Source organism: Nerophis ophidion, linkage group LG18 (assembly GCF_033978795.1).
Source record: "Nerophis ophidion isolate RoL-2023_Sa linkage group LG18, RoL_Noph_v1.0, whole genome shotgun sequence".
Lineage (NCBI taxonomy): Eukaryota > Metazoa > Chordata > Actinopteri > Syngnathiformes > Syngnathidae > Nerophis > Nerophis ophidion.
In genome coordinates this window covers 9,220,203-9,238,943 of record NC_084628.1, presented here as the reverse complement: position 1 = coordinate 9,238,943, position 18,741 = coordinate 9,220,203, and the positions used below count along the sequence as shown (strand labels likewise).

At 40.7% G+C, this 18,741-nt stretch overlaps 1 protein-coding gene across 1 annotated transcript in view; it reads right to left on the bottom strand.

Moving 5' to 3' along the window:
* Window positions 1-18,741, bottom strand: part of LOC133537415 (uncharacterized) — an 89,955-nt gene that overhangs the window by 57,595 nt on the left and 13,619 nt on the right. Inside the window, exons 10-15 of the mRNA XM_061878422.1 lie at window positions 16,753-16,829; window positions 955-1,089; window positions 768-884; window positions 560-687; window positions 347-495; window positions 153-278 (exon numbers count right to left, since the gene is read on the bottom strand). Of these exons, the coding sequence (XP_061734406.1) occupies window positions 153-278; window positions 347-495; window positions 560-687; window positions 768-884; window positions 955-1,089; window positions 16,753-16,829 (732 nt within the window). The remainder of the gene's footprint in view (window positions 1-152; window positions 279-346; window positions 496-559; window positions 688-767; window positions 885-954; window positions 1,090-16,752; window positions 16,830-18,741) is intronic.

Below are 18,741 nucleotides of genomic sequence, written 5' to 3'. Positions count from 1 at the left end.
ATTCAATACTTATCGTGTTAAGCAATGTCAGCTCAGATTTATCCGAGAGCCGGATGCAGTCATCAAAAGAGCCACACCTGGCTCGCGAGCCATAGGTTCCCTACCCCTTGTTTAAGGGTTACGGTGGTCAATACCGCAGACTTCCTATTTACCTCTTTGGGTTAGACTCCATTTCTCATCGTCGTCAAAGTGGGTGTCCCCTCCCTGCTGCCGTCCTGGAGAGTTGGCGTGAGCTAGGACTCCCCCAGCTCCGTCAAAAGGATAGAAGTCCCCGTGATCTGCAGCGGGACAGATAGGATGAGAACAGAGGTACGATTTGGAGAGCCTTTATTCCAACTGGACTCACATCCCCCCTTGAAGAGAATCATGATGTCTGCAGTGTCTCTGGTGATCTGCTTGAAGTCCAGCGGGATGACGTCGCTGTAGAGCTGGAAGGCTTGGGCGATGGTCTCGTCCACTTGTCTCTGGCTTAGATCTGGAGTGTACTGAGTGATCCTGTCAAGAAAGATCACGCTGACACCATTCTGATTAAAACACGATAAGGACATAAACAAGATACCTGTAGGTGATAAGCCTCTTGTTCCACTTGGGTTTCCCAGCAAAGTGTCCGTAACGGCTGATGTCCGACACGCCACATCTAGGCGCCTTCATGACTTCAACGGTTTCTTTATTCAAGACCCCCGTTACCTGGTAATCCGTGGCATTTTGGGGCAAAACTTAAATGAGTTAAAAACACATAAAATATATCGTATATCCAGGCTGGTTACCTCCAGTCCGAAGAAAGACTGCATGGCTTCCAGATCTTCGGTAAAGTTGCTCCTGAGGAGGCTTCTCCGTGAGGTGTTCCTGGTGCCCACATCGCCATAAAACTGTAACAGATACCCCTAATACACGGACACATTTACTGAAGGAATGTTTTACAGATATATCAAGCTAATGTTAGGACTTCATTACCTCAGCAACATCTTGGTCGTCTGCTGATGTCGTTGGGGCGACGGTGGGTGCAGCCTGAATCGTCGCCAAGACCCCAGCGAGCAGCAGCGCCCACAAAGCAGAGCTCTGCATGTCGTTAGACGGTTCAAAACTAGTCTAAACAAGACCCCCAGAGCACACACTCTGTGTTCCAGTCAAAGTTGCAGGCGGGGTGACAATATTTGCAAGGCCGGGAAGGATCAATATAACCAATTTCGCCTCACACACTTCTGTTTTACCTCTATGTCGGACATTTTGCTTGACATATCCACCAGAAATAAATTGTTTCCTTTACAGCTACAAGGTCTACATTGACAATCCAGCTATGAAGGTAGAGGTGAGACTCTGATAATTAAAGTAGAAACTACTGCGGAAGTCGAAATGCTGCTCATTTAGTCCGTTTCATGGTACTTTTCCTGAAACGCTTTGCAACATCAGCAAGTTTGTTGACTTTTGTTTTGATAGAACGATTCATCAATCAATCAATCAATCAATCAATGTTTATTTATATAGCCCCAAATCACAAATGTCTCAAAGGACTGCACAAATCATTACGACTACAACATCCTCGGAAGAACCCACAAAAGGGCAAGGAAAACTCACACCCAGTGGGCAGGGAGAATTCACATTCAGTGGGACGCCAGTGACAATGCTGACTATGAGAAACCTTGGAGAGGACCTCAGATGTGGGCAACCCCCCCCCTCTAGGGGACCGAAAGCAATGGATGTCGAGCGGGTCTAACATGATACTGTGGAAGTTCAATCCATAGTGGCTCCAACACAGCAGTGAGAGTCCCGTCCACAGATTCATGACGTACACCCAGGTGTCCGACTGTTCTTTTTCGACATTTGGAGAATTAAGTGTTGTGGTTTTACTTGGTTCAGGGTTGGCAATGTAGATTATTGCCTTTTAATGCCGATCCCCACTGGCTGACACTTTATTTATTCTTAGTCCACCGGCTGACAAGTGGCTAGCAGCTAATTATTTGCGTCTTCAGACACAGCGTGGAGGTGCTTCCCTAAGTAATAATAACCACATTCATTATGGTAAATAAACGGCATTTCTTGGTATTTTAAGTACCATTATCACTATAGGGTGATGCTAAACATGCTACGCATTGACAACAAACTAAGGGCGGGCATGCTAATAGCTCAGCTAACCGAAAAGCTAGCTGTATCGGCTGGGGACATCTCTGCGCTGCTGATCGGCCTCCGCTTGGGATGGTTTCCTGCTGGCTCCGCTGTGAACGGGACTCTCGCTGCTGTGTTGGATCCGCTTTGGACTGGACTCTCGCGACTGTGTTGGATCCATTATGGATTGAACTTTCACAGTATCATGTTGAACTTTCACAGTATCATGTTAGACCCGCTCGACATCCATTGCTTTCCTCCTCTCCAAGGTTCTCATAGTCATCATTATCACCGACGTCCCACTGGGTGTGAGTTTTCCTTGCCCTTATGTGGGCCTACCGAGGATGTCGTAGTGGTTTGTGCAGCCCTTTGAGACACTAGTGATTTAGGGCTATATAAGTAAACATTGATTGATTGATTGACTGTAAACAACACCAAAAATAAGAGCTTGGTAAACTTCAAGGGAGTAAATGTAATTCCGTTACAGCATAAAGTTAGCAAATATTAAAAGCCTACTGAAACCCACTACTACCGACCACGCAGTCTGATAGTTTATATATCAATGATGAAATATTAACATTGCAACACATGCCAATACGGCCTTTTTAGTTTACTAAATTGCAATTTTAAATTTCCCGCAAAGTTTCCTGTTGAAAACGTCGCGGATTGATGACGCGGGTTTGTGACGTTATTGGTTGTAGCGGACATTTCAGCCCAGCACGACACACGGCTAAAAGTCTTCTCTTTTCATCGCATAATTACACAGTATTTTGGACATCTGTGTTGCTGAATCTTTTGCAGTTTGTTCAATTAATAATGGAGACTATAAAGAAGAATGCTGTTGGTGGAAAGCGGTGGATTGCAGCTGCCTTTAGCAACCGATACACAGCCGGTGTTTCTTTGTTTGTTGTTCAGCTTTAACACAGAGCGGTTAAGCGAACATGTTTCTCTACGTCAGCTAGCAAGTTTTTGGATGGGAAAATTGTGACATTAAGTCGGCTCTTACCGGGGACTTGTGTGGATTATGCGACCTCCTCCTGTAGCTGTCAAAAAGGCAGCTGTGATCTTGGCTCCGACTTCTGTCAGAGACACTGGCATTCACTGCAGCCCTCCGACTTTCAGGTATGACTTTATAATCTCACTAAAACATTAGTAACACAATAAGCAGATAAGGCATTTTCCAGAATTGTCCTAGTAAATGTGTCTAATAACATCTGAATCGCTTCCACTGCCGCCGCCTGGAGTCGTCGCCTTTTCTTTTTTTTTTTTGTGCTTCACTCTAACTTTCCTCATCCACGAATCTTTCATCCTCGCTCAAATTAATGGGGGAATCATCGCTTTCTCGGTCCGAGTTGCCACTTACTGCTGGTGGCTCACATTATAAACAATGTGAGGATGTGAGGAGCCCTCACACCGGTGACATCACGCGCACATCGTCTGCTACTTCCGGTACAGGCAAGGCTTTTTTTATTAGCGACCAAAAGTTGTGAACTTTATTATCGATGTTTTCTACTAATTCCTTTAAGCAAAAGTATGGCAATATCGCAAAATGATCAAGTATGACACATAGAATGGACCTGCTATCCCCGTTTGAATAAGAAAATCTCATTTCAGTAGGCCTTTAAAAGGAAATAAATAAGCAGATAAATATGAGGAAGGCGATTCGATCCATGAGTTGATTAACGTGGACCCCGACTTAAACAGGTTGAAAAACTTTTTCGGGTGTTACCATTTAGTGATCAATTGTACGGAATATGTTCTTTACTGTGCAATCTACTAATAAAAGTTTCAATCAATCAATCCATAAATGGGTGGTGTAAGTCCCAATGGTAGTATCAGTACAGTATATGATCAATACTTAGTGGGGGGGTCGCTATAGCTCGGTTGGTTAGAGTGGCCGTGCCAGCAACTTGAGGGTTCCAGGTTCAATCCTCGCTTCCGCTATCCTAGTCACTGCCGTTGTGTCCTTGGGCAAGACACTTTACCTACCTGCCCCGAGTGCCACCCACACTGGTTTAAATGTAACTTAGATATATTGGGTTTCACTATGTAAAAGTGCTTTGAGTCATTAGAGAAAAGCGCTATATAGATATAATTCACTTCACTTCACTTAGTGATGAGGTCGATATTTTTATTTTCTCAGTTAAAGGCCTACTGAAACCTACTACTACCGACCACACAGTCTGATAGTTTATATATCAATGATGAAATATTAACATTGCAACACATGCCAATACGGCCTTTTTAGTTGACTAAAATGCAATTTAAAATTTCCCGCAAAGTATCCTGTTGAAAACGTCGTGGAATGACGACGCGGTATGATGACGCGTGCGCGTGACGTCACCGGTGGTAGCGGACATGTTCTTCCAGCCCGATCCAAGCTGTAAGTAGTCTGCTTTAATCGCATAATTACACAGTATTCCGGACATCTGTGTTGCTGAATCTTTTGCAATTTGTTCAATTAATAATGGAGAAGTCAAAGTAGAAAGATGGAGGTGGGAAGCGGTGTATTGCAGCTGCCTTTAGCAACACAAACACAGCCGGTGTTTCCTTGTTTACATTCCCGAAGTTATAGCTTTACTATGAAACAGAGCGGTCAAGCGAACAAGGTTCCCGACCACATGTCAACCGGCAGGTTTCGGTGAGAAAATTGTGGTAGTAAGTCGGCTCTTACCGTAGACATGAGCGGAGCTTGCGTCCTCCTGCAGCTGATGTTAAAGACACTGGGGGTCACCACACCCGTGGCCACAGCCCTCCGACTTTCAGGTACCATATAATCTCACTAAAACACTGTTAACACAATAAGCAGATAAGGGATTTTACAGAATTATCCTAGTAAATGTGTCTAATAACATCTGAATCGCTCCCACTGCCCTCGCCTTTTTTTTTCTAGTCCTTTACTCTCACTATCCTCATCCACGAATCTTTCATCCTCGCTCAAATTAATTGGGAAATGGTCGCTTTCTCTGTCCGAATCGCTCTCGCTGCTGGTGGTCATGATTGTAAACAATTTGAGGAAGTGAGGAGCTCCACAACCCGCGACGTCACACCCACATCGTCTGCTACTTCCGGTACAGGCAAGTCTTTTTTATTAGCGACCAAAAGTTGCGAACTTTATCGTGGATGTTCTCTACTAAATCCTTTCAGCAAAAATATGGCAATATGGCGAAATGATCAAGTATGACACATAGAATGGACCTGCTATCCCCGTTTGAATAAGAAAATCTCATTTCTGTAGACCTTTAGTGATGAGGTCGATATTTTTATTTTCTCAGTCTCATTTTGTGGTTTGGTTCCTGTTTACAAACACAGGAAATAATTCCCCTGACACAAGAGGACTTCAAGGACAAAAAACAAAAATGTGTAGGAGACTGTAGTTTTTGTTTACTTTTTGGGTACAATTAAAGTGAAGTGAATTATATTTATATAGCGCTTTTCTCTTGAGACTCAAAGCGCTTTACATAATGAAACCCAATATCTAAGTTACATTTAAACCAGTGTGGGTGGCACTGGGAGCAGGTGGGTAAAGTGTCTTGCCCAAAGACACAATGGCAGTGAGTAGGATGGCGGAAGCGGGGATCGAACCTGGAACCTTTCAAGATGCTGGCACGGCCACTCTACCAACCGAGATATACCGCCCTGACTTCGTTTGATCAAACAATTGGATTTAATAAAAGAGGAAAACGAACTAGTTTAAATTATGTTATTGATATAGTTAAATTGTAAATAGCACTTACAATAAATACATTTAAATATTTACAGGTTATACACACAGCATCGGTATCGGCCGATCTCTCTTATTTTGGTATCGTAATCGGACGCATAAAACCATGAATGGGACATGCCTGGTTAGGGGATACTTTTGGTTTTAGCTGACGTTCTTCTGGTTACTTGTTTACAAGTATTACATGGGAATTACTCAGTGTGGCGAAATTATTCTTTGCATTTGACCCATCACCCTTGATCACACCCTGGGAGGTGAGGGAAGCAGTGAGCAGCAGCGGTGGCCGCGCCCGGAAATCATTTTTGGTGAGGTAACCCCCAGTTCCAACCTTTGATGCAGAGTGCCAAGCAGGGAGGTAATGGGTCCCATTTTTATAGTCTTTTTGTACAGCCCAAAGCACACCTGTACAATATTCATGTTGTTTGGTCATTATCTTGTTATGCCACACCTGTGAGCTGAGATGGATTATCTTGACGGAAGGGAAGTGCTCGCTAACACAGATTTGGACAGATTTGTGAACAATATTTGGGAGGAATAGGTATTTTGTGTGTATAATAAATGTTTTAGATCTTTGAGTTGAACTCGTGAAAAATGGGAGCAAAAACAAGTGTCGCGTGTATATTTTTCCATCCATCCATCCATTTTCTACCGCTTATTCCCTTTCGGGGTCGCGGGGGGCGCTGGCGCCTATCTCAGCTACAATCGGGCGGAAGGCAGGGTACACCCTGGACAAGTCGCCACCTCATCGCAGGGCCAACACAGATAGACAGACAACATTCACACTCACATTCACACACTAGGGTCAATTTAGTGTTGCCAATCAACCTATCCCCAGGTGCATGTCTTTGGAAGTGGGAGGAAGCCGGAGTACCCGGAGGGAACCCACGCATTCACTGGGAGAACATGCAAACTCCACACAGAAAGATCCCGAGCCTGGATTTGAACCCAGGACTGCAGGACCTTCGTATTGTGAGGCAGACGCACTAACCCCTCTGCCACCGTGAAGCCCTGTATATTTTTGTTCAGTATATTTATAGAGCATAATTTGTACACTAGGCCATTCGTGTTTTTACAAAAAAATACAAGAAGCGAAAAATATTATAATCCTCAAATAAATATAGTAGAAATCACAAAATAGAATAATAAAAACAGCCATAATTTAAATTAAGTGTTTTTCTTGTAACATTATGGCTTTATTCTTGTCATTTTGTTACTTTATACTGATATCAGGATTTTGATCCCTGGTGGGGGGTATTGGTGCATAGCTCGGTTGGTAGAGCGGCCCTGCTAGCAACTTTAGGGTTGCAGGTTCGATCTCCGCTTCCGCCATCCTACTCACTGCCGTTGTGTCTTTGGGCAAGACACTTAACCCACCTGCTCCCAGTGCCACCCACACTGGTTTAAATGTAACTTAGATATTGGGTTTCACTATGTAAAGCGATTTGAGTGACTAGAGAAAAAGCGCTATATAAATATAATTCACTTCACTTATGCCTTCCATGTTATAAACTAGGGTTCCATTCCAGGGTTGTGTCAGAAAAGACATCCGGTGTAAAAAAATAAGCATGCAATTGACTGGCTGTGGCCACCCCTACTGTTCATATTAATATATATTTATACTTGGAAAATTACAACTTTTTTCCCACAGTAATACAGCAATATCCATCCATCCATTTTCAATATTTACCTAGATTTACTAAAATTATTTTATTACAAGAAAAAATACATGTTTGCAGGGATTTTAATAATTTTGCATTTAGGACTTTACGCTTTATTGTTACTTAATGACTTTATATACCGGGGATGTCTTTGTGGTTTGTGCAGCCCTTTGAGACACTTGTGATTTAGGGCTATATAAATAAACATTGATTGATTGAATTACCATAACAACAAAGACGTGACCCAGCTCCTTCTGGTACTGGACTGTTCAGGCTGTCTTGCGATACCAAAACTAGATCTCTCCTGTTTAAGTCTGTGAGCATGAACTGATGACGCCTGCTGGGATGAGAGATGAAAATTCTTCCAAGACAGTGTTTCTTAACCTTGTTGGAGGTACTGAACCCCACCAGTTTCATATGCGCATTAACCGAACCCTTCTTTAGTGAAAAATAAAATTAAAAAAATTCTCAAATTCAAGACAAAGTGATACGATTTTTTTTTTACCGGTGCACAAAATGAACCGTGCATGAACATCACATTTTTCAAGGAACAAAACCAACACCGTGCATAAACTCACAACATATGACACACCCGCAAATCAGTTTGACTTCTGCTGTTGCCGCATCCATAATACGCCGATAGGGAGAAGTTTTTATGTTCACCTGGCCTGGGCATTTGTTTTGACTCAGGGGCCAAATTTAGAGAGAAAAAATGTCTCTGGGGGCCGGTATAGCTATTTTTTTTTTTACTGAATGAGACCCCCGTAATGTACATGAAAATAAATAATGTGGGATTTACAACACTAAGTTGACCCTAGTGTGTGAATGTGAGTGTGAATGTTGTCTGTCTATCTTTGTTGGCCCTGCGATGAGGTGGCGACTTGTCCAGGGTGTACACCGCCTTCCGCCTGATTGTAGCTGAGATAGGCGCCAGCGCCCCCCCCGCTACCCCAAAAGGGAATAAGCAGTAGAAAATGGATGGATGGATGGATTTACAATATTATCTATGAAGGATAAAACGCTGAATATTGACAACATATGAATGTCACCCCCCTCTCCATCCACATATTTTTACAATCAAGCGAAACACAACAAAAATGCAACAAACAGCGAAATATGAATGCAAATGGTAAAAAATAAATAAATAAATAAAATCTGATATATAGCATTTCAGGCTCTGGAAACACTCCCCACCCACACTGCTTAGTGCCTGGTCTAAGCTGCTGTGACTTAGATTAGTGGTTCTCAAATGGGGGTACGCGTACCCCTGGGGGTACTTGAAGGTATGCCAAGGGGTACATAAGATTTTTTTTAAATATTCTAAAAATAGCAACAATTCACAAACCCTTTATAAATTAATTTATTGAAAAACACTTCAACATAATATGAATAAAAGTTCATAAACTGTGAAAAGAAATGCAACAATGTAATATTCAGTGTTGACAGCTAGATTTTTTTATGGACATGTTCCATAAATATTGATGTTAAAGATTTCATTTTTCGTGAAGAAATGTTTAGAATTAAGTTCATGAATCCAGATGGATCTCTATTACAATCCCCAAAGAGGGCACTTTAAGTTGATGATTACTTCTATGTGTAGAAATCTTAATTTAATCACTTGTTTATTTTTCAACAAGTTTTTAGTTATTTCTATACTTTTTTTTTTTTTTAAATAGATCAAGAAAGACCACTATAAATGAGCAATATTTTGCACTGCTATTCAATATAATAAATCAGAAACTGATGATATAGTGCTGTATTTTACTTCTTTATTTATTTTTTTTCAACCAAAAATGCTTTGCTCTGATTAGGGGGTACTTGAATTAAAAAAATGTTCACAGAGGGTACATCACTGCAAAAAGGTTGAGAACCACTGACTTAGATGACCAAAGTAATTAATTCGAGGACTGTGACAGTCTCTTACTGTCGTCGCTCGGGTTCAGCAGAACCACCAAGGAAGGACATCTATTTAGCAAGTTTTACTTCTTTATTTTGCTATAAAGCTTGGCTGCAGTTTGGATCGGGTTTCAGCTCCTTCCTCCACTGCTCGTTCACCGGTTGCTTTTCAGCCGCCGTCTTCATTGTTGTTGTCGTCGTCTGCTTTCTGTCGCTCTTGCTCTTGCTCTTGCTCTTGCTCTTGCTCTTGCTCTTGCTCTTGCTCTTGCTCTTGCTCTTGCTCTTGCTCTTGCTCTTGCTCTTGCTCTTGCTCTTCACGCACTGCATCTGCTGCGGACACGCCAACTCCTTTTCTGATCCCTCCTCCTTCTCCCCTTTTATACAGCAGGAGGAGATGAGTTAATTGTGTGCAGGTGTGTGTGCCCCGCACCTGATTTAGATTGTGGAGGCATTGCTCCCAGCAAACCCCGCCTCTCCGCCCCACCGCATCCTCCGCCTCCTTGCCGCCATCTTGGGCAGGGCAGCGTGCCCTGCCCTGCCGTCGGCCTGTTAGCTACACCTCTCCACAATGACCAAAGTAACTCATTAGATTACCATAGTAACTGGTATATCATGCAAAAGCGCAGATTTCAACCATTGAAATACTTAGTATAGTTCAAGACTTACGATCATTATAAAACCTGAGAGCACATCATAATGGCAGCTATACTTTCCATCTTAAAGATCTAAAAAAATTATTTGAAAATGTCCGGCGGGCCTGATTGAAAAGCTTAACGGGCCCCATGTGGCCCCCGGGGCCTTAATTTTCCCAGGTCTGCTGTACACGATGAGTTGGGTGTGACTTGACCTCCACCGAACCCCTAGGGATCGATCGAACCCAGGTTAAGAACCGCTGTTCTAAGACGACCTAACAGTCCAGTTACCATCAAGTCTGTGCTTTGTGAAAACAATGACCTGATGAATGTAAATACTCACTGGCATGTTTCAGGATGAATGTTCTAGTCCCACGTTATCTGTGCCTCTTTTATGTGATATAACTCAAATCCAAACACATTTCAGTACAAAAATAAAGTTTTGCATTAAGTCCTAAACCGTAATCATGCTTTGCAATGAAATGCTGTATAGCAGAGCCTCCTCTGATGGTTATTTTGCAGAATTCTTCTGTTTACAGTTTTTCTTCTTGTTTGCAGTGTTCCCTTAACCTTTACGATAACCTTTTGATAAAGAATGGGATCATAGTCCAGTGGCTTTCGCTGACACAAACATATAGTTAGTTCAGTATTACTCGGCACCAGGCTAAATTGGGACATTAGCTGAATTTTATTTGGAGTCATGTTTTGTACTAAAATTATATCATGGGAAATAAATAATTCAAAGAATTATTTAAAAAAATACAGTGTTAAAACATACATTTATACAATTAAACAGAAATGTCAATCCAGTATCATTGTGAGGCGGTTAATGTGTGTCTTTTACTTGTTTTTTCACTGAATTTATGTAACTAAATTTTTGGGCATTTCAATTTTTGACATTTTTACTGAATACAAATCAGTCAACAAAATTAGTGTTAAAAATTCAGTGCGTTAAAGGCTTACGGAAATGACATTTTCTTATACAAACGGGGATAGAAGGTCCATTCTATGTGTCATACTTGATCATTTCGCAATATTGCCATATTTTTGCTGAAAGGATTTAGTAGAGAACATTGAAGATAAAGTTTGCAACTTTTGGTCGCTAATAAAAAAGCATTGCCCGTTCCGGAAGTAGCAGAAGATGTGCGTGTGACGTCACGGGTTGTGGAGCTCCTCACATCTGAACATTGTTTATTATCATAGCCACCAGCAGCTAGAGCTATTCGGACCGAGAAAGCGACAATTTCCCCATTAATTTGAGCGAGGATGAAAGATTCGTGGATGAGGAAATTTAAAGTGAAGGACTAGAAAGAAAAAAAAGGCGATTGCAGTGGGAGCGATTCAGATGTTATTACACACATTTACTAAGATAATTCTGGAAAATCCCTTATTTGCCTGTTGTGTTGCTAGTGTTTTAGTGAGATTAAATAGTACCTGAAAGTCGGAGGGATGTGGCCACGGGTGTGTTGACTGAGGGAAGTCACGCAGCTGCAGCAGGACGGAAGCTACGCTGATGTCGCCGGTAAGAGCCGACCTATTACCACAATTTTCTCACCGAAAACTGCTGGTTGACATGTAGTCGGGATCCATGTTCACTTGACCGCTCTGATCCATAGTAAAGCTTCACCTTCGGGAATTTTAAACAAGGAAACACCGACCGTGTTTGTGTGGCTAAAGGCTAAAGCTTCCCACCTCCATCTTTCTACTTTGACTTCTCCATTATTAAAAGAACAAATTGCAAAAGATTCAGCAACACAGATGTCCAGAATATTGTGTAATTATGCAATTAAAGCAGACTTCTTATAGCTTGGATCGGGCTGGAAAATAATGTCCGCTACAACCGGTGACGTCAACCGCACGCGTCATCATTCCACGACGTTTTCAACACGACACTTAACGGGAAATTTAAAATTGCAATTTAGTAAACTAAAAAGGCCGTATTGGCATGTGTTGCAATGTTAATATTTCATCATTGATATATAAACTGTCAGACTGCGTGGTCGGTAGTAGTGGGTTTCAGTAGGCCTTTAAAGTTCAGTGCAGAAATATTCTTAGCTTCAAAATTCAGGAGTCACTTCCGATTGACCCTTGTCACATGGCTGAAAACTTGACACCTCATTGGCTGGTTCGGAATCAGAACCGATTCCTCAAGTCCTAATTTGCCGGAAGTGGGTTTTAAGGTTCTGTGATGAGTTGGCAACTTGTCCAGGGTGTTCCCCGCCTTCCGCCCGATTGTAGCTGATATAGGTACCAGCGCCCCCCGTGACCCCAAAAGGGACAAGCGGTAGAAACTGGATGGATGGATGGGTCTTAAGGTTTAAGGCAACAAATATTTCTGCACTGAATTTTTTTTACACAGAATTTTTACTATCTGACATTTTTACAACTTTAATTTTAAAACACGCACATTTTTCTCACACATTTTTTTTATTAAATTGTGAACATAATTTGATGTAAAAAAAAAAAAATACAGCACATAAAAGTCAAACGCAAAAAATTCCAAGATAAATTCAGTGTAAAAAAAGATTTTTGTAATAAAGAAAATAATTAACTAGAGATGTCCGATAATGGCTTTTTTGCCAATATCCGATATTCTGATATTGTCCAACTCTTAATTACCGATTCCGATATCAACTGATACCGATATATACAGTCGTGGAATTAGCACATTATTATGCCTAATTTTGTTGTGATGCCCCGCTGGATGCATTAAACAATGTAACAACGTTTTCCAAAATAAATCAACTCAAGTTATGGAAAAAAATGCTTACATGGCACTGCCATATTTATTATTAGAGTCACAAAGTGCATCCTTTTTTTTAACATGCCTCAAAACAGCAGCTTGGAATTTGGGACATGTTCTCCTTGAGAGAGCATGAGGAGGTTGAGGTGGGGGGTGGTAGCGGGGGCTGTATATTGTAGTGTCCCGGAAGAGTTAGTGCTGCAAGGGGTTCTGGGTATTTGTTCTGTTGTGTTACGGTGCGGATGTTCTCCCGAAATGTGTCTGTCATTCTTGTTTGGTCTGGGTTGACAGTGTGGCGCATATTTGTAACAATGTTAAAGTTGTTTACATGGCCACCCCCAGTGTGACCTGTATGGCTTCTGACCTGTATGGCTTCTGACCAAGTATGTGTTGCATTCAGCCACAGATAATATGTGATTGGGCCGGCACGCAAAGGCAGTGCCTTTAAGGTTTATTGGCGCTCTGTACTTCTCCTACGTCCATGTACCACTTTGTACAATGGCGTTTTAGTCATAAATTTTACATTTTGAAACCGATACCACAAATTTACGATATTACATTTTAAAGCATTTATCGGCCGATGATATTGGCAGTCCGATATCATCGGACATCTCTAACATCATCCTCTATTCACTGTTTTTCTAGACCGGGGGTCGGCAACCCACGGCTCTAGAGCCGCGGCTCTTTAGCGCCGCCCTAGTGGCTCTCAGGAGCTTTTTCAAAAATGTATGAAAAATGGAAAAAGATGAGGGGGAAAAATATGAAAAATATATTTTTTGTTTTAATATGGTTTCTGTAGGAGGACAAACATGACACAAACCTCCCTAATTGTTATAAAGCACACTGTTTGTATTAAACATGCTTCACTGATTGAGTATTTGGAGAGCCCTATTTTGTCCTACTAATTTTGACGGTCCTTGAACTCACCGTAGTTTGTTTAACATGTATAACTTTCTCCGACTTTCTAAGACATGTTTTATGCCACGTCTTTTTCTCTTTCATTTTGTCCACCAAACTTTTAACGTTGTGCATGAATGCACAAAGGTGAGTTTTGTTGATGTTATTGACTTGTGTGGAGTGCTAATCAGACATATTTGGTCACTGCTTGACTGCAAGCTAATCGATGCTAACATGCTAGTTAGGCTAGCTGTATGTACATATTGCATCATTATGCCTCATTTGTAGCTATATTTGAGCTCATTTGGTTTCATTTAAGTCCTCTTAATTCAATTTATATCTCATGACACACTATCTGTACGTAATATGGCTTTTATTTTTTTGAGGCTCCAGACATATCAATATTGCTCTTTCAACATTTTAGGTTGCCGACCCCTGTTGTAGACCATCCATCCATCCATCCATTTTCTACCAGTGGTTTTAGACCAGTGGTTCTCAAATGGGGGTACGCGTACCCCTTGGGGTACCTGAAGGTAAGCCAAGGGGTTCGAGAGATTTTTTAAAAATATTCTGAAAATAGCAACAATTCAAAAATCCTTTATAAATATGTATGTTGAATAATTCTTCAACAAAATATGAATGTAAGTTCATAAACTGTGAAAATAAATGCAACAATGCAATATTCAGTGTTTACAGCTAGATTTTTTTGTGGACATGTTCCATAAATGTTGAGGTTAAAGATTTTACAAATATATTTATTGAATAATATTTCAAAAAATATGAATGTAGGTTCATAAACTGTGAAAAGAAATGCAACAATGCAATATTCAGTGTTGACAGCTAGATTTTTTTGTGGACATGTTCCATAAATATTGAAGAAATGTTTAGAATTAAGTTCATGAATCCAGATAGATCTTTATTACATGTCAAATTGAGTTTTTGATGAACCCCAAGATGCAGAAATGGCGGCAGGCGTTGAGCGGCTAAACGTGATTTAATTAAACACTAAAACAAGAACAAACCAAAGGGTACAAACAAAAGGCGCGCACGAGGCGGATAACTAACTTGGCTATGAACAAAAACACTTACTGTGACACGAAGGAAGTATGGCATAAACAGAGTGAACAGAAGTAGACATAGCTACAACGATAAGTACTAATGACATTGACTGGTAGTGGTGACAAGAGGTAACGACAATAATCCAGCACCTGACTGGAGGACAAATCAGGTTCAAATAGCACCTGGCTGATTGACACCAGGTATGGCCAGGTGCCCATCAGCCGCAGCTGAGGGGAAACAGCGCTGAGGGAGAAAAAACTGGAAATAACCAAAATAAAAGCGCAGATAGGAAACAAAGACACAGAGGAACAACTAAAACCTAACCAAACTGTCAGGGACGAACCTGACATTACAATCCCCAAAGAGGGCACTTTAAGTTGATGATTACTTCTATGTGTAGAATTGAATCACTAGTTATTTTTATATAATTTTTTCCCAAATAGTTCAAGAAAGACCACTGCAGATGAGCAATATTTTGCACTGTTATACAATTTAATAAACCAGAAACTGATTACATAGTGCTGTATTTTACTTCTTTATCTCTTGTTTTCAACCAAAAATGCTTTGCTCTGATTAGGGGGTATTTGAATTAAAAAAAATGTTCACAGGAGGTACATCACTGAAAAAAGGTTGAGAACCACTGCTCTAATGATCTCTGCCTGTCAGGATGGGGGGGTCGCAGCTTGCTGCGGGGTCGTTCTCCCAGGAAGGCAGACAGACTACTCAAAACATGGCGTTCAGGTAAAAACATGATTTAATTTTAACTAAAAAAAAAGGTACAAACAAAAAGCACTCGCTGCGGAGGCACAACTTGGGAAAAGAGACAAAACTAACACTTTAACAAACTATGAACATAATGCAAATAACACTTACTACGGCTGGACAAGAGTAGCAAGGACTTTGGCATGAAAAAACTGGCATGGACAAATCATGAACAGAAACACAATGACGCCAGGACGACCAACATAAAATGACAAGCTTAAATAGAGATGTGGTGAATGAAAGTAGGTGTGAGACATGACTGGTGAACTGATTGGTCGTCATGGTGACAAAACAGAGTGAGAAAAAAAAAGGAACTTAAAGAGTCCAAAGGTCAAACAGCACCTGGTATTCCTAAGCAGTCTCCCATCCAAGTACTAACCAGGCCAAACACTGCTTAGCTTCAAGAACCAACAAGATCGGGGATGCTCAGGGCAGCACAGTCACAAAAAATCTTGATCAGACATGACACTGGCACTGGAGCTAGTGGGAAAAAGTGGGTTGTATTATCAATGACAGAGCAGGAGGCATGTACAGTATGTATGTAGGAATATGTTTGTGGTAACATTTCAAATGAAGCACCTTGTCATTCATAAATTAACGTTTTACTTCCACACCCAAAATGGGGCCCAATCCATACATCTCGTTTATGTGAATCATAACTTATGAGCAACAGTTAAGTCATGAAAACTTTATTTTCTTTATTTGTGTTACAGATTGAGCACAGGATTTGAACAAACACATGTTAGAAATAGCTGTGAAATGGAAAAAGGGGTAGGTTTTATGTAAGCTATATTGCAACCTAGTCCTTTTCGGACTTTTTATAATGAGAAACGTGGAAATATGTGATAAACATAAGTGTAACTGCATGCATGTTTGAAATAAACACTGCGCGTGATCGGCTTTGCCTGGCGCAGTGTCATCAGGACTTCACATCCAAAGTGCAGAAAAATACCACCCGACATGCCAAAAAAACTTGCTGGGGGTTGTAATTTAGACAACTTTGTGGCCTTGCTCGTCTGGTAAATCTGCTTTGTCATGCTGGCAAAGGCTTAAGTGACCAAATAGTATGTACGGTAACATAACACCACCAGTGACAAATTGACCAAAAAGCATGTTTCTCCTCATGTTCTATTTACATATGACAATTATTTTTGGTAAAGGCAGACACATTGCTAGGTTTAAATAGTGATGCTTCCATCCATTCATCCATTTTCTACCGCTTGTCCCTTTTGAAGAAGCCTTGGGTGCATAGTTTCAACACCCGAGCCAGGAATTTGCTTTGTCGACTCCAGCGACATGTTTGTGGGTGAAGTCGTACTTGATGACGTGTGGTCCAACAAAGAAATAAATGAAACCTAAGATCGACAACAACAAAAAACAAAAGTAATTGTCAATATTGATAATTATGGGAACACCTGCCAAAACTCTAAATTATTGCCAGTATGTTATAGAACAGTCAATCAATTACAGTGTGATAAGACTGGGGTATTCAATTGAGTTTTTTTGGGGGGGACATTTCCAGAAAGCTATTATTATTAGTTGTATTTTGTACATCCCGGAGACCCATTGTCTTCTATAACAGTGGTTCTAAACCTTTTTTCAGTGATGTACCCCCTGTGAACATTTTTTTTAATTCAAGTACCCCCTATTCGAAGCAAAGCATTTTTGGTTGAAAAAAATAGATAAAGAAGTAAAATACAGCACTATGTCATCAGTTTTTGACTCATTAAATTGTATAACAGTGCAAAATATCGCTCATTTGTAGTGGTCTTTCTTGAATTATTTGGAAAAATATATATAAAAATAACTAAAAACTTGTTGAAAAACAAACAAGTGATTCAATTATAAATAAAGATTTCTACACATAGAAGTAATCATCAACTTAAAGTGTCCTCTTTGGGGATTGTAATAGAGATCCATCTGGATTCATGAACTTAATTCTAAACATTTCTTCACAAAAAAATAAATCATTAACATCAATATTTATGGAACATGTCCACAAAAAATCTAGCTGTCAACACTGAATATTACATTGTTGCATTTCTTTTCACAGTTTATGAACTTACATTCATATTTTGTTGAAGTATTATTCAATAAATATATTTATAAAGGATTTGTGATAATTGTTGCCATTTTTAGTATATTTTAAAAAAATCTCACCTTCCCCTTGGCACACCTTCAGGTACCCCCAGGGGTACGCGTACCCCCATTTGAGAACCACTGATCTATAGAAGACATTTGATTGTGGTCTGTGTATTGTGTCTTATTTTTGTTTTCAAGGACCTTCTGCAAAAAAGCTGACAAAAGATAATCTCCGACAGCACTAAAGTGCTTTTAAGACTCTGCTGCCATAACGTGAGTTTCGCAATTGCAACTTTTATTTAATGTGAATGTGAATGTGAGGGCCATAAGTTGAATAGTCTAAATCATGGATGTCAAACTCTGGCCCGTGGGCCAAATTTGGCCCGCCATGTAATTTAATTTGGCCCTTGAGGCAATATCAAATTAACATTACAGCTGGCCCGCCGTTATTACACAGCAGCGGTGCCGCTGTAACACCGCAATTTCTCACACTTCCCAATCCTCCTGAAGTTCAGTGCCCCTCCCGAAAATCTCCCAGGGCAAGCATTCTGCCGACTTCCACCCGGACAACAATATTGAGGGCGTGCCTTAAAGGCACTGCCTTCAGCATTCTCCATAACATGTCGTCATGTCCGCATTTCCTCCGTACAAACAGCGTGCAGGCCCACTCGCATAATATATGCGGCTATTACACACACATAAGTGAATGCAAGCATACTTGGTCAACAGCCATACAGGTCACACTGAGGGTGGCCGTATAAACAACTTTAACACTGTTACAAATATGCGCCACACTGTGAACTCGCACCAAACAAGAATGACAAACACATTTCGGGAGAACATCTGCACTGTAACATAACAAACATAACAGAACAAATACTCAGACCCCCTTGCGGCTCTAACTCTTTCGGGACGCTACAATATATTTTGATATTTACCTCAGAAGGCTGCAAATAGAAAAGAGGCATTCAATTTGTATTTCAATTTTTATTTGATATGCCATTGATATTTTTAAATCATTATTATTATTATTATTTGAAACTCAATTTGGCATGTCACTATAAAGTTACTGTATATAAGCCTTGCTTGTTCAATGTTCAATGCAAAACTTGTTTGGGTCCCTATCAAAAGGTTAATTTGTTCAACCTCGGCCCGCGGCTTTGTTCAGTTTTAAATTTTGGCCCA